Here is a 20,609-nt window from a genome sequence, read left to right on the forward strand (position 1 = left end):
TACATATATTCTATCACGCTATTCGATAAATAAAACGACGGTATAAAGTTGAAACATCCTATATCCTCCATGCCAGGACGTTTGAACTTCCCCTAAAGGCCTAAACCTATTGTGCTAAATTATAAATGCGCGTTATTTCCCCAGCAACAAAGGAAACTGGAAGGGGTTGACTTTTTGAATATAAAATCTTTGCAGCATTAACTGACCGTACGGCCGTGGAAAGCTATTGCCAGTTGTTGTTTTTGATCGTACTTATACTGGCCAAAAGTGACAGTAATACTCTAAAAACGCTTTAGGTATCCTCAATCATTTTTTTCCTACCTTGCATGTAAACAACCACTTAGTTCTCCAATTGTATTTTTGTGCACATTAAGCCTATTTAAACAAGACTCTGCTTTACAAACCCGATCATAACATAAAACTAATCAAAACGAACACATTATGATGAAATCACCTGTCGTTTTCCGGTAAACTATAATTGGGTTAATATGTTTTTTACTTCATACTGACGATATCCTCTGTAGCCGGATGTAAGTTTTGCTAAAACTACCCTGCGTTTTTGACTACAACCGATTGACTGAAATAACCATACGCAAGCCGTTACATTCGGCACTGATGTTTGGGCTAATAAAGAGAAAAAGTGAACACGGTGGTGCTTTCTTCCCTAAAGTCGCTACAACCCATTTCCACTATGCTGGATTAATATATATTTTGAAAGTTGAGCTAATGCATCGAAAAATGAATAAACTAGTAATCGTTCGCATGTGAAGTTTAAACTTAACCACATAAGAATTGAACAAACTACCATCTTAGCAAATCATACCATCATAAATATCGCATCAAAAACACACTTCACCATAAAATAAGTTATGTTACAAAGTAACAGTATAGAGTTATAGACGAATATACCCATTGTGTCAGTAATGCTGATGTTATATGACTCGAGTCATCGTTTTAAAAAAAAGTTGACCAGGTTCATTGCTCACAAAAGAACTCAGCTTGCACGAGTTGAAAAATTGGGAAATTGTATGGAAGTGGAAGCAGTATTCAATCACTTTAATCGACCTGCCTCGAATGAAAGACTTGTTGACAACAGAGCAGCTCCCATTAAACCGTAAATACACAGTCGTGGCCTTTGTGTGACCATGCGACGCGACTTCATTAAGACATTAGTGATTAATTTAACGCGCAATGAGTTTGATGCTATAATTAAAGTGTTTGCACTTTTAACTGAAAAGTGTAATGTGTTGTTGATTTTAAGACGGGAAGTTGTTTGTGAACTGATACAATGCTGTTGTTTGTTGCTGTGCCACGCCTACACAACACATTTGTACATTGGTATTAAATTCCGTAACACTGTTGTAAGCTTAACCTAACAGTCAAATTTGGGCCTTTTAGAGGCAGATAAAGAGAAAAAATGTAAATTGTAATGGTTCATCAACAAAAATTAAACTGATACCACACGAAAGCGGGTAAACGATTTAGTGAACAGGAGACAAATTGAAACAACAAACTAACGCTGAAGGTGTGACTTTCATTGTACATACCAAGACTTTGATATGATAAGAAGCAACATAAGCCAACAGACACTTTAAAAATAAGAGAGACAGAGGTAATGCCTTTTTTATGCGGCAACATAATCATCATAGTCGAAGTAATAATAATGTTTCGGGTTTCACGGCTTCACGCTATTGGCAATTGCGTTTTGTTCGTTAAAACTTTGTTTTGCATACTTAATGAGTTTCGTGCACCTGCATTCGCAGACGGACAAGACGCTGCCAACTGCAATTTAGTTAATGGTTTGAAACCTAGGCGAAACAATGTACTCTGAAAAACGTCTGAGTTCAACAGGTAAACACGAATGTTAATTAAAAGTGAGCAGAAGGACCAGAAAAAGTTTGTTTGAAGTGTTGAAGCTGAAATGTACGAGTCACTTTAAAGAAACAAACAGCTATTTCTGATCGCATAGTACAATGCCATGGCAAAGTAGGTTTAAAATACACGTTTCCTTCCCACAGTGACAAAATTGTAAAAATTCACGCACAATATCAGTGAACAGTATTTTTGTGTGCATGGTTAGATACGCTTTCATATTTTGACCGTAAGCATGGCAAGCATACATTGAACCAAAGTCACCCAGCTTATAGCCAAGTTTAAATTGTGGAACCATTCTCATGTAAATTTTTAGCTGTTAAAGTGAAGACCAGACGCTGTTTACTGTATACAACTTGGGATTAGATCGTCATTATCCAATATTTCGCATCGTTTCGTCGTACTTTTCCTCTTCTTATTTACTTCAACCATCATCGACAGATCAGAAATTGTGTAAGCCATTAAGACTTTTTTACAGTGGCGCTGGTCGCCGGCAAGTGTTATATATTAGCTTAAAACCTGCATTCCAATTTTCCCACGATCCGCACCGCAAGCAATTCGCGGGCAAGGGCGATGTGCACTGTCATTGTAGGTGCTTTAAAGAGATGGAAAGCTTGACTCGGGGAAACAGTGTATATCAGTCAACAACCCACTAAAAAAGTCGGTACACTTAAAACAACTGACTCAACTACTTGCAGTGGCTTCTATAAAGTCTATTTTTGGTATACTTCTTATAAAGCACATACAGCGACAGGCAAATTTACATTACACATTATTAAGGCATATACACAAGTAAAAACAAAAGTGTATAAATTTATACCTGACATACTATTTACCCTGTCTGTAGCCAAATTGGTCGCCCACGATCGACGCATTCGCAAAAACATACACATGTGAGTACTACCATAAAATCTGCTTTAAACCTTGCAATTGTTGTCACAAGTACGTGTACTTATGAATATAACACAGCCATACCCAACACATGTAAGTACTACCATAAAATCTGCTTTAACCTTGCAATTGTTGTCACAAGTAAAAAAACGTACGTGCACTTATGAATATCACACAGTCATACCCTACGCTACCCTCACACAACCCGCAACCACGGCGGCAGCTAGAAAAGCAGACAACAACTTTCTATTCTACTAACTGCACTTGTACAAACTTTACTGCACCGAACGTACAAATAATATTACTAACATACCTTGCAACGTATATTTGGTTACCGAATTGTGATTCCAAATCGCCTTGCCTGGTTTCTTTTCACCAAAACTCCATTTGTGGTTCCAACAATCTTGATCTAGAAACTGGCATTGCCTGTGTTGGCTTCACTCCGCAGGGTTGTACATCGGATTGCGGATGACTGACTGTAGTACGATTTTCTAAAAGGGACGAACAGAACGCCCACTACTACAAATCAACATCAACATTCAACGGGGTAACACTAAAAGCAGAAAAGCGGGAAACGCAGGAAATCAACGCTAAAAGCAGAAAAGACAGGAAAAGTAGAAAAAGGGAGATTTGTGTTTCCGAAAAGAGGGAAAAAATCTCAGAAAAACAACAAAAGTGTGAAACTTCTTGTTTCATAAGATTTCAAAATATGAAAAGCAAAAAAAAGGAAAGGTGAAATACAGAAAAACGGGAAATGTTTCTAAGTAATAGCGTTCTACATCGATTGTGTCGAAGTCCAGTTCGGTATAACGAAACTATAATTTACATGACTTGTTTCTTTCACTAACAAAAGACTAGGCTATAAGTTATCAAAAAAAAGTTAGGTAACAATTAATATGGTGCATTCGACAAATCAAGTCTTTGTGTAATTCGATGCAAAACGGTATTAGATCGGTTTAAAATAATGTGTATCAGTTAAAACTAGAGATGTACCGAATATTCGGTTTGCCGAATTTATTCGGCCGAATCGGTCATTTTTGCAAAGATTCGGTTTCGGCCGAATAATTTGTTGCGATTCGGCCGAAACCGAATCTTTTCCGAACACAAATTCAAAGCGTTAAACGTGTCTTTTTTGCTTATTAAGGTACCACATAATCTTTCAAAAGCCCAAACATAACGAAAATCGCGTCATTTTTTATCTTTTCCAACACATTATTGTTTTTCTCACTGTAGTCAAAAAAATTTGTGATTCATTGGCAGATTGCCAATCATGCTCGAGGCAATTATAAACCCCACAGAACAAAAATGAGGACGAAACACAACTATTCTGTACTAGTTGCCTGGTAGATAAACATTTTATCATGTCAACCGCGTAGCGTACGACTTCGCGTGACGTCATAAATGATTCGGTTGATTCGGCCGAATTTATTCGGCAAAACCGCCGAATATTCGGTTTCGGCCGAATCGAAATTTAGCCGATTCGGTACATCACTAGTTAAAACGGCTTTTAAAAAACAAACAAAGAAACATTTCCCGTTTTTCTGCTTTTCTGTTGTTCGACACAATCGATGTAGAACTCTATTCGATCACTTTCAAATGTTTTAACGAGTTAAAACGGCATAAAAAGTAAATAAAGAAACATTTCCCGTTTCTCTGCTTTTCTGCATTTCGACACAATCTATGTAGAACGCTTGTAAATGGTTTTAGCGAGTAAGAAAGACATGAGAAGTTAAGAACGAAACATTTCCCGTTTTTCTGCTTTTCATATTTTGAAATCCTATAAAACAAGAAGTTTCACTCTTTTCCTGTTTTTCTGGAAATATTTTTCCCTCTTTTAGAAAACAAAATTTTTCTACTTTTTAGTGTTACCCCTCTAAACGTTTCGCATTAGGGCGTAAACAACTTATTCAGCAGACTGCAAGCCAAGACATTTGATTGCATTTATAGTCGCCTTAATGGGAAACAATGGGTTTACCAATAGAAGACAATGATTCTAGCATTGGTGATAGATAACCGCTCATACAAAGATAAACAAAGTAATACTTACCAACTAACAACTTGGCATATTTGCAGACTGTGTTTGGGGACAGGTTTCTAACAAGTTTTTCGGCAGATTTTTCTGGAAAACAAACGACAAAAGTGCCTTGTGCAATCAAAACGTATTCAGCAAATTTGGCGAGGAAAAGGCGGGAAGTATCCACGTGAGAACATTGTTACCAGACAATATTTTATCTTTAAACGCACATTCAACAAAAATGCCAAAGGCTTACAATATTTTTATCTTTAAGGCACATTCATAAAAAATGCCAAAGGCTTAGTGATGCCCCATTGAATATCAACGGTCTTCTAACACAGTGGTTCACAACCTCTTTTTGACGCGACCCAAATACTTCCCAAAATTTTGTTTTGTGGTTTCTCGCGACCAATGGACACCCATTCTTAAAATTTAGGTTGTATTTTTGCCTATAACTCAGTTATGATTTTCGAAAATTTTTACGCCAGTTTGGAAAATTTAAAAAGCAAACAACTGTAAAAAAAGTTGAAAATTTTTGTAGCTGGTGCGTCGCATGTGCTGTGAACCTTTTCAAAATCGTCGCACCAGAAAAACTGACCAAAGGTTCCCCCGCCGCACTTTCGCCAGCCGCATAGTTGCAGCAGTCGGATAAAAGTGCCGATTTTAAAAACAGTCTTAACTTCACAAAAACAAGATGCAAAGATCTGAAATTCACAGAAGTACTAGATATATAATCAAATTAACAAGCCATACCAGAAAAATTGCAAAAAATTAAAAAATATTGATTAAAAAATATAAGTGAAAACAGAGAAATATAGACAATTGACCTGTGTAAAATGTTAAATAAAACAATGTTACGCACAATCGATTTTTATGAAATTTACAGCATTTATTGATGAGGTATAGAACTATGTTTGTGCAAAATTTTATTTACTACTTATTGATGTAATGAAAGTTATAGAAGTTCAAACTTCAGACCTTATCGACGGCTATCTCCAAAGCCACAAGCCGCTGCTCGTTTACGCACAATCGATTTAGATGAAATTTACAGAAATTATTGATGAGGTATACAATAGGGTTTCTCAAATTTGCCACTTTGGCTTATCCCGGGATTCCGGGACAAAAACAACCTCAATCCCGGGATTTTATTCGATTTTTGTTAAATTTATAATATTAGTTTGTTTGTTTCTATTTTTAGTGGGCCGGCAAAGCATAAATGCAATATGTTCAGAAGGCCACCGTCGAGCAGCCTGTTATTTTCTAAGTTAATTGAATATTTTTTTAAGTTTAAATCAGTTTTCAAATTTATCAGTTGGTAAGTCCAATTTAGTTCAACCCATCAAGTTCCAGCTACCGAGATAGGATTAGAACCCACAATCTTGTGACACACGGCGCTATAAACACACCGCCGTCTTGGAATTTTACAAATTGCCAGATTTTTACCAACTGGAGAGCTATAGCGCGAATTTGACAAACTGAAGAGCTATAACGTGGGTTCTAACACTGTTGTATTGTTCGCAACAACAGAACTATTTATCATTTCTGCTTGAATTGTTGCAAGAAACCTCGGGGAACACGGGATCCCGGGATAGAAACCCTAGTATACAACCATGTTGTCCCAAACTGGCAACATGTCCAATATAGGAGGCATCATCAATCCACAGCTTGACACTATGCAAAGACCACAGCAACAAATGACCTATGGTCAACGGGTGTATGTAAATACCACTTAACCGCTGTGACCACTGTGGCTGCTGTGGCCAGCCTGTACACACTTTCTAAATGCTGTGGCCAACCTGTAAATACTGCTTGACCGCTGTGGCCAGTATACTATGCTGTATGTACTGCATACCCGTTGTGGTCAACCTGTATTTACTGCGTGACCGCTGTGACCAACCTGTATTTACTGCCTGACCGCTGTGACCAATCTTTTCACACAAGCGTTGACGGTTAGAGCTAGTGGGGTTAGGGTGAAGATTTGTATTGTAAATAACACTTCATTCGGGTCTCATTTACCTATGCAGGTTGGTCACAGCGGTCACGCAGTATTTACAGGTTGGCCACAGCGGCCACATAGTATTTACAGGTTGGCCACAGCGGCCACACAGTATTTCCAGGTTGGCCACAGCATTTAGAAAGTGTGTACAGGCTGGCCACAGCGGTCACAGTGGTCAGGTGGTATTTACATACACCCATGGTCAACCCAAGCCAGCAGGCGGGTTAACGCAATCTACTAACAAAAACTAACTAAGATGTTGACGGTCAGGGTGAGGGTTTGTGATACAAATAACTTGATCATTTAAGTTCAGATGCCTTTCAGGTCTATTTTTCTCACCAGTGTTAACATGCGGTACCATACAGTGTTTAGTATCACTTGAGTTGAGTTTATTTCGCTTGGTGAAAGACAAGTAGACAACATAGCAACACAATTGCACCAAAACAATCACCAAGCCGGAAATAGCTGCGCAACGTTAAGACGTTATGAAGCACAAAAAAGTGTCGGGCACAATTGGTGGATAGTAGTTGAACGCGCTGCAGCTACACCGTATTATAAGGCATTATGTGTCGGGTGCTCACAAGAAAGTGAGTGTGGCGCAGAGTGAGTATAATACGACTGGGGGGAAACGATGGTGGGACCAGTCGCGGGGGCCCTAGAATCTAACCACCCGTGTTAGGGAAAGAGGGTGGGGTTCGACAGGAAAAGAAACCACCGAAAGAAACCCTGCCGGATAGTTTCAACCACTCTCAACACATATGAGAATATTGAGCCCAAACTGGACATCTAAAATTAAATTATAGTGTTATTTTTATTATAAACCCTCACCCAGACCCTAAAAGCCCTAACCGTCAACATTTTTAAAAGTTGCATACGTTTTGTAAGTAGATTGAATGTACAGATTGTGTATTGCGTATTTTAGAGGAGCCCTGCAGGCGTGCACTAGTTTAACATGGCTGGAATGCAACAGACTATGTCAGGGAACCAAATGAATATGGTAAGTGTCTGGAATTAAAAACTGTTCTGACAAATGTTTGGGTTAAAAGCATATTGGTTTTTGAAATATGTTATCACTTTTGCAATACTTTTACCAAGTATTTCTGTTGTAATAAGGTAAAAACTGTGTAGTAAATGGTAAGATTGGCATAGTAAACAATAATCTGTGAAACTTCTATATTTTGAATCTGGTTGGCCACAAGTGTTAACCTGAATATGCCTGCTTGTTTAGTACAACCTTCAAATTGTTGAAACATTTAATTTTTGAGATTAAAGTGTCTAACCCCCTTATTTGGGTTTTAAGCCTTGCTTTGCCAAATCAAGCGGACTCAAAGTTATCTTGCCTAAAAGATCCTAAAATCCTATGTTTCTAAATATGCTGTTAGGTTCACAAAGCATAGCTTATTTGTATGCTCACGCATCAATAATGATTTGTATATTTGCAGGTGCAAAATCAAAACATGGGGAATGTCAATATGGGGCAAATGCAACAGAATCCAAACAGTCAAATGTTAATGCACCAGCAGCAGCAACAACAGCAACACAGAGTGAACCAAGTTACGCAGATGCAGGTAACATACACTGCTGTAGGTATAAATTAGTGGTTTTCAAACTTTTCTACCTGTCTGTCACTTTGAGATTTTGCACAGTGTTCGAGAAACAAGCTATTTCTGGAAAACTTTTTGCTTACTGTGTAGACTCTAAGCTCTAATCCTTAGAGCAAGAAATTAAGGAACAGTGGAAGAGTAATTAACAGCATAGAATTCTTACTGTGTCATAAAAATGTGAAATGTGACTAAGCATAATTATGGCACAATATAATACCTATAGTTTATGCTAACTATGTTACTTTTATTAAAATGTGGTGAATCAATATTAAACTTGTGTACTTATCACCTGGAAAGCCTTTGCAGACCAGAACAGGTTTGCTTTTTACAGTTTGGGAATCACTTATCTAACAACCAATAAGTATGATTTCAGCAAATTTTGTACGTTTAAATAGCTCCATTTGTGTTTTAAATTACATCAAAAGCTTTATACAGAAAATCTGCTTTGTTTTTGCCAGAAGTTTGGAGCACATTCGTGTAGTTAGTGAAGGAGATGCCACAAGTAAATATTTTTTTCCACATCCACACTTTCCAGTCTCATTGTGTGTGGGTTGTAGTGTCACTTTTAACCTGAGACCATGTAGTATAATATACAGGGTTGCCATACCAACCTTATTTCCAAGATTTGTCCTTAATTTAAAGGGTAATGTTTTTAAAAAAACATGTTATCCTTATTTTTAGGTAATGTCCTTGTTTTTGACTTTATTCCTTATTTTGTCTTATTTTCAACAATTACAAAAACAGGCCCTGCTACAAGTAAAAGTAAACCTAGGCCTAAGCTGTCGTGATATGCAAAAGTATGGCATATGATACGTTGTGGCTTGTATAAATGCAATGATTAGTTTAAAAATGTCTATTTTGTTTTATGTGAAAATTTAAATTTTTGGTTGTCCTTCTTTTGGTGTCCATGTCGATGGGAACCCTGATAATATAACAGTAAATTGTGTTGCAGCAACCTGGTGGAGTCCAACAGGTGGGACAACAAGTGAACCGAATGCCTAGCAGCACTGGATCGAGCATGGTGGATCCTGAAAAACGAAAACTCATCCAACATCAGTTGTTTTTACTACTGCATGCCAATAAGTGCTTAAAAGAAGTAAGCCCAGAAGTTTTGATTTTATTTTTTTTATTCTGTATCCAGTAGTAGTCTTTAGAATTTGTATGACTTCTAGCAAAAGTCTTGAAAATTTAAAGATGTTAATACTTTGATAGAATTCTTGGTTCTAAATATTGGCTTCTTTGTCATGATAGCGTTGGATTTTTATTGAAATACTTGTAGCAGATTTTTGAGTTTTTAAAAGTTTTAGGAATACTTTTCCATGCAATGTAAAACTTCTGTTTTTGTCTTTTTTTATTCCTGACTTTATTTGCGTTTACAAAAAATCCTATGGGTATGCCCACTAAAAAAATGTTTTTTGCATTTCTTTAGTTAAATGGTGAGAATTCATTATGTCCTGTACCACACTGTCACACCATGAAGACTGTCCTGACACATATGCACAACTGCACAGAGGGAAAGCAATGTCAGGGTAAGAAAAAGTGTTTTGTGCTTTTATCATTTGCGCAAGCGATATGTACACAGCGTGTTGTAACTCTGTTATTCAGGCATTTTTTATCACTTTCTGACATTTTGGCCTCAGATTCGAATGTGTCATGAACATTTATTTTTTTGCTTTACTACTTCTGTAGGCACAAGTGCTTTTTAAGAGTTTACTAATATCACAATTTTGTTTAAAATTCTAGTGGCTCATTGTGCTTCATCGCGGCAAATCATAGCACACTGGAAACAATGCAAGCGCGATGACTGCTCTGTGTGCCACCCTCTGAAACAGAATCAAGGCAACAGTTCATCTCACCAAGTGACCTTGGCAGCAAGCATGGGACCCAAGCCTACTCCTTTTAACTCTGCCCCAACTACTATGCCCATCACCTCAAAAACTATGACAAACCCACAAAGATGTAAGTACATGTCTATGCTTTTTTGTAAGCGTTCCATGCATAAGTTGGACCGTATATTTCCATTAAAATTAATTTTTTATTCCTATTCACAACATTTCAGTCTAAAATCACTTAGGCTGTAAGAACTTTTTTGTCATTGACAATTATACCTATGGTCCACAAAATTTGTTTAAAACCAAATGACCAGAACAGCCAAATGAACATGGTAAACCAGAATCATAAGATAAACATGTCCATGCCTGATGTCACAGTTGAGACTCCATTGTCGCAAATGCAGAAGACTTCTATGTCTCTCGATCGCGACAAAGTACAGGAGGTGTTGGGTCTAAACAGCTCATGGAAACCTAAACCAGCACAATCAGGTAAGAGAAACATGTTAGGTTGGATGCAAGTCGTTTATAGGTAAAGTTTGCCATTGGGATTAATCTCCTTTAAAAAATTCTTACATTGTTTGCTTAGTTTTTCTTTCCAAACTGAGGTAGGCAAATTTGTTTTAAAATCGGGTTTCAAAATAGACACTATAGTATGCTGACCCAAAAAATGCGATGAGATAAATTAAACAATTTATAAGTGTGATAAGAATTCTTTTTTCGAAGTTGTCTAAAAGAAGTTTATTCAGGAATTTTTTTTATTGGCAATGATTTTAAAAAGTAGCTTAAAGGCAATACCTGGCAGACATGTTCGCTGACAAATGGTCTTCACGTTATCTAAAGCAACTTGAGAGATTTACCAAAAACAGGCAGGAAATTGATGTTAGGTTATTGAATTTTTTTTTCCTAGCTGAAATTGTTTACACTATTTTGACACTATTGTTTCCACATTTTTGCAGATAATAACATGATGCTCCCCAGTGGTAGTGGTGGACGCATGGACAACTTGATGTCAAATGCAAATTCAAATAACACATCAATATCAGGGTAAGCCAGGAGCATTGTTGAACCATTTTAAGGCCCCCAGCTCTGAATCGAACTTATATAAACCTGTTTTTTTTACTTTAGCGGTGCGGTCGATGTCCCTATGAACCAACCAGGTGTTGCTCTAGAGTGGCACAGCCAAGTAAAAGATGAGCTTCGGAATTATCTTATCCAGAAACTGTAAGTTTCTTTTTTCTTGGTGTAGGTGTTTTTCATGTCTTTAAAAAAAGGGAGTCTATTACATTGTATTTATCTAAGTTCCTAATATACATATCATAGGACAAGCCAGTATAACATGTTGTTGCCAGGGTTACACAAACTGTTATTACAATGCATTACTTAGAGATATACCATGGATTTTAAGGACAATATCGATTAATTTATCAGTAGTCAAGTAGGCCTATAATCAGGTTTGCCATACCTTATTTCTAAAATTTGTCCTTGTTTAAAAGGGCAATGTCTTAGAAAATTTATTGTCCTTATTTCTAAGAAATGTCCTTGTTTTTGACTTAAGTCCTTATTTTGTCGTATTTTCTGCAACTATAAGTGAAATTTGTGATGCAAGTAAAAGTAAATCTAGACCCGAGTTAAATATTTCCTACGAACAAAGATTTGCTGGAACACACGGTTTTTGACCAAAAATATGGCATTTGATATTTCATGGATGTATAAATGCAAAGATTTGTAATAAATTTTTTGGTTGTCCTTATTTTGGTGTCCATGTTGATGCAACCCTGGCTATAATTGATATTTAAAGTCAATATTTTGTGTGCAGCGAGAGGCCCCGATTTGTACCTTTTTGATGGCTTAAAACTGTTTAAAAAGGGAACTTTGGGTGATTGGACAACAAAGTACAAAAAATTATAGTTTAAAGGTCATGCTTTGTTGTTGTTTCAGAGTGCAAAACATTTTCCCAAGTCCAGACATGATACCAATGAGTGACATTCGCATGGTTAAACTTCGGGGATTCTCTCGCAAGATTGAGGGAACCATATATGCCCAGGCTGGATCCAGGGTAAGGGATGTGAAAGCATACGAATTTAATGTGAAGATTTTAACACTGCATAAGTAAAGTTTTTATGTAAGCAATCTGGGTAACAGCAAAAAATATTTTTTTTAATACCTGACATATTATTGCCTATATCTGATTTTGTTTGAGTGATAAGTTGGGATTCAGTATGAACTAAAATGGAATTTACAATATTTCTGACCAGTAGTAAACTCCAATTTTCATCAGTAATTGTTTATATACTGCTAACTTGTCTTACACTGTTGTACAAGAAATAAAACAGCCAATTTTTGTTTTAAAATGTTTGGTAAAGTAGTTGAAAGTAGCCTGGTCTTTTATCAGCACCAAGCAAACATTTAAAACAGAAAGCATATTGCTGTGTTGCTGATGTTATGTCAGCATTCTTAAAAAAATCAATGTATTTGCAGGAGGAATACTACCACCTTCTTGCTGAAAAGATCTACAAGATTCAGAAAGAACTGGAGAAGAAAAGGCATAAGAAACCAGTTGCAGCTAGCACAGGCCAAACGCCAATGTGTAAGTGTTATGTATTTACAATTGTTTCAGCAACTTTCTGGAAATTTTTATTAACTTACTTTATAAGTTTTTGATGGTTTTTTTAAATTGAGTTGGATTTTGAATAATTTGACTGGCAATTTTACAATTATGATCAATATTTGCTGATTATACATACAACATAATATATATCTAAATTCCTTTTTTATACATAACTCTTATATCAATGTTTTTCAACTGTAACATACAGAGTATATTAACTGCCCAAAAATACCACTATCACAATTGGACTTAAGTGTGAAGATTTATATTCTCTGTAAAATTTGCCACATAATCTAAAAGCCTAATGTTTGGTTCTAGAATGGTCCAACCATTGCACCAAACCCAAATGTTTCAGGACAGCAAATTCACACGCCCAACAAGATGCAAGCAATGAACAACACTCACATGATGAATTCAAATATGCCATTGGACCTTTCTTTGCATGAAACCCCTTTCTAATGTAAAAACGTTGTCATGCAAGTTAGTACTATCATAAACTCTGCTCTAACATTTCTCTTGTCACAAGTACATGCATACACAGTCATGACCTTATGCTACCCTCAAACAACCCGCAACCACGGCGGCAGCTAAAAAGGCTGACAACAACTTTCTATTTTACATTACTGCGCTGTACTTGTACCAACTTCACTGTACCGAACGTATAAAATAACTAGAAGGGTGGCTTTCTGATATACTTCCATTTTATATATTCTATATGATATTTACCAATTTACTATACACATCATTTGATCTACATATTTGATTGTTTTTGCAAGCAAAAACGAATGGGTCCCCACCAGACATGGGGTCGAATACACGCATCCTGTATTCGAATACTTTACGAATACCTGCATGACTGTATTCGAATTCATGAATACTTTGGTAATTTTTGAGCGACAGCAATTCGAATGGTATTCAAATAAAACGAGTCAAGTATTTGTATTCATGAATTGTTGACCAAACTACAACAACAAGTAATTCGAATACTATTCGAATAAACCAAGGCATGCATTCGTATTCATGAATTCTACGCACTTTTTACATTTCGGCAATTCAAATTGTATTCGAATAATGCGAGTCAGGTATTCGTATTCACGAATTGTTTTGTAATGTTAAGGTGGCAGCAATTCGAATTGTATTCGAATAAAGCGTGTCAAGTATTAGTATTCATGAATAGTTGACCAAAAAACAACAACGTGTAATTCGAATACTATTCGAATAAACCACAAGCGTGTATTCGTATTCATGAATACTTCGTACTTTTTGAAATGAAGCAATCCGAATTGTATTCGAATTAATAGTTCTAATTATATTTGTAATCCCGAATTGTTCAGTTGTTGTAAGAAGCAAACAATTCGAATAGCATTTGAATGCACCGATTCGGATATTTGTAGTTGCGGAAAATAAAGAAATAAAATGCCCCGAAACTTAAAAGGTATTCGATCAAAAAGTAACATGGGTTTATGAATTGCAAATTTATTGGTAAAAATGTAAACAAACGAGCTTTTTTGCCACATTACCTTGACTGATTTAAGTCTCCGTTATAAAAATTTCACCAAATTTACATAAAATGTTTGCTTCATGAACACACTACACCTGTCATGTGCTGAGAACCCAATGTTGCAATCTTTGTAACACAATTCCATTTATGTAACGTCACAATTAAACTTCTATATGTCATTGTTTCGTAACATAAACAAAAACTTTGTCAAATCAGGTCACATTCACTGCCAATTTGAATTGTATTCGAATCTATTTGGCAAAAATATGTAGCAAAATATTCTCGACTACTTCTAGTCTGGAGGTAATCAACAATTCGAATTGTATTCGTAAAAATGTAGTCATGTATTCGATTTTACGTATCTTACGTTGCCAAAGGCTGACAACAATTCGAATTGTATTCATAAAAATGTGGTCATGTATTCGATTTTGCGAATTGTTACGTAGCCACAGACTGACAACAATTCGAATTGTATTCGTACAAATGTAGTCATGTATTCGATTTTACGAATTGTTACCTTGCCAAAGGCCGACAACAATTCGAATTGTATTCGTAAATAATATCGTGTATTCGGAATTGTATTCGAATAAATTTACTCAAGTTTTTGTATTCATGAATTGTTGGTTCAAAAGTTAACTTCAACTATTCGAATTGTATTCATGCACTATCGAACGAAAGCCAAAATCATTCGAATACAGCACGAAGGTGCCAAAACCTGTATTCGAATGCATTCGAATACGAATGGTCCCATGTCTGGTCCCCACACACGCGTTGTGCGGATTTAACGTCCTGGTTATTTTTCGATTATTAAGAAAAAAACTTAACCAACTTTAGCATTAACGCAGTTTTAAAAGTTTTGTCCGTATTCTTTTTGCATCATTATTGTTATATATATAATTACAAAAAAACAGTAAATAAGAACGGGAAAAATACTTTTAATTTAATCTCATACTTTGACCTGGATATTGTCGTTCAAGGTCAGTTTTTAAACACAATTTTCCACAACTGAAAATGTGCTTGATACTTAATAAAACGACATAGCATAGCTGCGCAAAAACAGCTGATTTCTCATCACCGACACGACTGTCTTGTAAAATGTCCGTCCGGACGTCAAGCTGAGCACTCCCGCTGCATTCACCCGCCTTAATCGAAACAAGTGAATTACTCCCTTGAGAGTTGAGACTTCTATCTGACTGACAGTGTACACATATTATGGGCTGTAAAAGTAACTTTTTGGCAGATTAAGGCAAAATTTTAAATACTGAACGAATAACCTACTGCAAACAACTGTTTAACATTTCAGCACATTATTCTTGTATTTTTGGCCTCAAACTAATTATTTTGGGGTTTAAGGGTAAAATGAGTGAATCCAATAAAAAGTTACAAAATTCTTTAGAATACCTTACATTGCACCAACCAACAAAGCATGAAACTCTCAGATTATGTACTTTAGTCAGTACAGCCGTTTTAATTTTTTTTCGTTTTGGGGGCCTGTGGGTGAACCGCTCGGTTGTTTGGGGTCAAACTTCTGGAGGATCAAATTTGGATTCATAAATAACATCTGTCCAAATTTGAATAGATTTAAAGCACTCTTTCTTGACCAAACACATTTAACAAACCAGCGTTGGACAGAAATGAATATTTGGGGGTTTAAGGGGTGAAAATGGGTCAATCGGAAAAAAAGATTTTTCTTTGAAATATATACCTTATATTGCACCAAACAACAAAGCATATCGCTCAGAGATGCTGTACTTTAGTCAGTACAGCCGTTTTTAAAAAAACACGTTTTGGGGGCCTGTGGGTGAACCGCTGGGTCATTCAGGGTCAAACTTCAGGAGGATCAAATTTGGATTAATAACTAACATTTATCCAAATTTGAATAAATTTAAAGCACTCTTTGTTGACCAAACGCGTATAACAAACCAGCGTTAGACAGAAAAAAAATATACGGACAAAAACAATATGTGTCCCCTTCATAGAAGGGGACCCATAATGACACCAAATGAATAAACTGACTGTGCAGTGTTTACAATTAGTTTTACAATTAGTACCTGATCTCTATGTAAACAGTATATCATGTGACCATTCGTGACCAAGCCGTTTTAATTCTATGAGCGCAAGCAATAGCGAAAGCATATAAACAAACACTTCGTGTTATGTCTAGTCTCAACACAGCACTAGGTAGCGGAACACTATAACCAGCGACGAGGATAATTAGTGGTAAACAAGGATTAACAAAGATACTTTAAAGTCACCTTGAAACTCATAAACCCTTGAAAGTTAATGAGAAAAACAGACAAAAATACAGAACAAAAACAAGATGGCTGTCAGATAGTTTACCTCCATTTGACGTTACCAATCATTCAACAGCTGGTACGCATTAGACAAAATGGGTGAAGCGCCTTAAAAACTTGTTTATGGTAAAAGACATCACAAATGACAAGATAAAACGATCTTGTTTGCTACATTATGCAGGAGCAAGTATTTGACGATTTTGAAATGTTATTAGAGAATGGCTATGCTAAGAGTATGACAAAGCTCTGCAAGTTCTAAACAAGTACTTTATTCAAAAGAAACATGTTAAGTATGAAATATTCAAGTTTCGTAAGACAAAACAAGATGAAAACATGAATCAATTTTATAAGTCTTTGACAACTATCTGTTGATTGTGATTTCACTGATCGAGACAATAAGATCACTTGAGAAGAAAGAAATCAATTTAAACACAACTGCTTGATATTGCATATTTTATGGAATCATCAGAAGTTCAAGCAAAAGCAATTGCAAATCGAGTGAAGTTGAAAAAAGCAAATGAAGAAATGGTTTCTAAGAGAGAAGAGAACAGTATCAGTCATTTCTATACTGGAAAAGACATTTTTATGCTTTGGGATACCAAATACCTTGAAAACTGATAACGGCCTACCATTTAACAGGCATGAATTTAAGAAATTTGCAAAACAACTTGGATTTACTCATCGAAGGATTACTCCACATTGGCCAAAAGCAAATGCTGAAGCAGAAAGATTCATGAAAACCCATTACAAAGCTGTGAGAATCATGAACGCTGAAACTATCTCATGGAAAAGCAATCTACACCAATTTCTAAGAAACTACAGAGCAACACCTCATTCTACAACAGAAGTGAGTCCTGCTGAATTACTATTTGTGAGAAAAATCAAAATCACCATTCGTCACATTGATGAGAAGAAAGAAGCCACACAACTTCATATCCAAGATGAGCATGCAAGATAAAAGATGAAGAAATATGCTGACAACCGAGTGCATGCAAAAGAATCGCATTTACAAATTGACAATAAATGTCTTTCGAAAGAAAGAAAGGAAAATTAATGCTTCCATATAATCCAAATGCATTCACAGTCCCACACATCAAAGGCACAATGATCATGGCACAAAACAGTAACTACAAATTCATCAATATTTAGGAAAATAAACAAATCATCACAACATGAATTAAATACAGATGATGATCACCCATACTTTACATAAAAATGCAAATGATATTGTAGAAAATTACCCTGTTCGTCGTTACCCTACTAGAAATCGTGGACCCCCTAAACATCTGAAAGATCGTATTACATTTAAGTGTAGGTGTGAATATTCGATTTGCTTGTATATTGCATTTCTTTACCTAAAGTGCTATTCTTCACACAGCGTATTCAGTTCTATTCTTCACAACCTACTTCAAACATCCTTTTATACTGTTATTAGTGATGGGACGATACCAGGTTTATAGTCCAATACCGAGTATGAATACCAATACCGAGTACGAATACCATGTATATATACCTTCGATACCGAGTACCAAGTACTATTGCTGAGTACTTAAATATAGTGTTGCACTTCGTTGTATCTAGCTAATTTATCTGCCATGGACGGGGTACATGCACGCACACACACACGTAGAAAAATGTAATCTCCACACGATAGTGAAAATAATATACACAACCTGGCGGAAACTTTTCCCGATTTTGTGCTGTCTGAAGCAAATATTGGCAAAAAGTTGTCTGTATTTTTATAGTGTAAATCGGTCTTTGGTATCAAAAATTGGGGTCAAATATTTCGATACCGAGTACGAGTATCGATACCACTAAAATCGTTCGATACTATCGATACCGAGTACCGGGTACTCGTCCCATCACTAACTGTTATAAGAAGCTAGTGTATGATTGTCAACCAAACTGTGTTAACTTGCCAAGTGTATCCGAATACCTGTTTGTATGTTCATGTGCAGTAATTGTACTGTGTCATTTCTAAACAAACATTTGTGTGCTACGTTAAATAACTTTGAGATTAACATCTATAACTCAGGGAGGAATGTAGTGTTTACAATTAGTATCACCTAAACTCTATGTAAAACAGTATATCGCGTGACTGTATGTGACCACGCCGTTTTCATTCTATGAGCACGATCAATAGCGAAAGCATATAAACAAACGCTTTGTGTTCTGTCTAGTCTTTAACACAGCACTAGGCAGCGGAACACTATAGACTGCAGGACGGGTTTTTTTAGGACGTAAACAACTTATTCAGCACACCGCAAGCCGAGAAATTCGATTACTATAATAAACAATAGTCAACAATGGAAGACTATGATTCTAGCATTAGTGATAGATAACTGCTGATACAGAGATAAACAAAGTAATACTTACCAATTCTTAACTTGACAATTTGCTGACTTTATAGGCGTAGCACACTAAACAGCACGGTTTGTATTTTTGTAGTCTAGAAAACAAACGACAACAGTGTCACAACCAAAACGAAAACGCATTTTCGTTTTCAGCAAATTTGTCGAGCAAGAGGCGCGAAATATCGACCACGTGTTGGCGTTATAACAAAGCAATATTTTTCTCTTTGGGGCACGTTCAACAAAAACGCCAAAGGCTTAGTGATGTCCCATCTAATATCAAGAATCTTCTAACATATGTAATGCACAGTTAAAAAAATATATATATATAAAAAACACATTAATCTTTGTTGGATTGCTGCACCACGGAAACTGCGTTGCAACATTACCTCCAGAAATCTTGAAAAGCGTGTGCATTGTTGTTGCTCACAAACAACTTTTCAGATTGTCAGCACTTCTACTTAGTTTGTGGCGTTTCCAGTAACTCAGCTACCATGAGTACAATAGGCTATAACGTTTTGGGTTAACGCAGAAATTTCTGTTGCCTCGTATGATTGTAAAACAATTTAGTTTAGTTTCGACTTCGATGCCTGTATACTGGGCAGTAACTGGCTAGCACGTTGCGGCCTTTGAAACCCTTCTTCGGTGTGCTTAATTGGCAGAAACGCAATTGAGACGATCTTTCCCGCAAGCACTCAAAAATATGAACCTGATTTTGATTTCTTGCTTGTAATCAGCGCGTCCCTTGCACTAAACACGGTTCCAAGACAGTAGAGAGTTTTCGAAGAATAACGCCCTGGGTGCAATTAAAATAATGAAGGAGAGGGGTTAAAAAAATGATGGCGCAGGCTTAAATCGCTCCGGCGTGAAAAACATACTGCGACAAACAAAATTTGGTGAAATAGGTCTTTTATCATCCAAAATAAGCAATTTGGTGAAATGTTTTTTGATATTGACTGCTCCGATCATAAAATCTGAAGTCGATAAAGTTTAAACCTTGAACCATTATCAAGTTATTTTCTTCAAGGAGGGCGTTTGAAATCACCAGGCTGTTAAAGGTGTAGAAAAACGTTTTGATAAACACTGATTTGGTGCAAAGTATTTAACTGTCTGGCAAAATAACATTAGGCCTATAGGCTACATTACATGGTTCTCACAGTATTTAACAAAAAAATCGCAATAGTTTTTTATTGTTTCGTTTTATGTAGTCTTATATTTAAAGAAAGCAACTAAAAAAGGGTTTCTTTTAAAGTTTTATGCGCTTGCGTCGCATGTGCTGTGAATCTTTTTAAAGGAGTCGAACCAGGAAAACGTTTTTTACCTTCATTACTTTACTTAATTAGGCAACGAAAAATAATTTAAAAAATAAAAAATAAATAAGACTGACATTGTCTTTGTGGCCATAAAATTATTTTTCGTACCAGCAGGTTGTTTAGCACAGCAACACGGCTGATTTTAACAATGTCGTTTCAGGTTAAATAACTTTCATCATCTTTAAATAACTCAAAAATTTTTTTTTATATCTGTACGCAACCAGCTTTAGCAGATTCCGCAGCTACAGATTTGAAGTCATTACTTTCAAAAATAACTAAAGCTCCACAAACTACCACACTCTTTTGCAACTGACGGGGACATGTCAAGCGGCG

General features: G+C 36.2%; 1 protein-coding gene and 1 long non-coding RNA gene across 2 annotated transcripts; one reads left to right on the forward strand and one right to left on the reverse strand.

Moving 5' to 3' along the window:
* Positions 1-1,590: 1,590 nt before the first annotated feature.
* LOC145238314 (uncharacterized) lies at positions 1,591-19,637 on the reverse strand. The gene is made up of 5 exons (XR_013862096.1): positions 19,353-19,637; positions 18,989-19,061; positions 4,811-4,882; positions 3,077-3,254; positions 1,591-2,524 (listed from the first exon to the last, which is right to left on the reverse strand). It is a non-coding gene; the product is annotated as an uncharacterized LOC145238314 (long non-coding RNA).
* On the forward strand, positions 7,707-14,935 carry LOC145238313 (histone acetyltransferase p300-like). The gene is made up of 11 exons (XM_080101446.1): positions 7,707-7,770; positions 8,216-8,341; positions 9,330-9,473; positions 9,807-9,906; positions 10,121-10,336; positions 10,588-10,698; positions 11,166-11,253; positions 11,335-11,430; positions 12,148-12,265; positions 12,688-12,796; positions 13,136-14,935. Coding segments are annotated over exons 1-11 (1,155 nt in total). The 5' UTR covers positions 7,707-7,725; the 3' UTR covers positions 13,138-14,935.
* Positions 19,638-20,609: the final 972 nt, after the last annotated feature.

Source organism: Phallusia mammillata, chromosome 7, assembly GCF_965637545.1.
Source record: "Phallusia mammillata chromosome 7, kaPhaMamm4.hap1.1, whole genome shotgun sequence".
In the NCBI taxonomy this organism is placed as follows: Eukaryota; Metazoa; Chordata; class Ascidiacea; order Phlebobranchia; family Ascidiidae; genus Phallusia; species Phallusia mammillata.

What these genes read in the sequence shown, in the direction of transcription:
- LOC145238313 (XM_080101446.1), top strand. Translation starts at nt 7,726, where the DNA reads ATGGCTGGAATGCAACAGACTATGTCAGGGAACCAAATGAATATG. An exon ending in CAGGGAACCAAATGAATATG is followed by an intron (nt 7,771 to 8,215) that starts GTAAGTGTCTGG and finishes GTATATTTGCAG; the next exon opens with GTGCAAAATCAAAACATGGG. An exon ending in AATAACACATCAATATCAGG is followed by an intron (nt 11,254 to 11,334) that starts GTAAGCCAGGAG and finishes TTTTTACTTTAG; the next exon opens with CGGTGCGGTCGATGTCCCTA.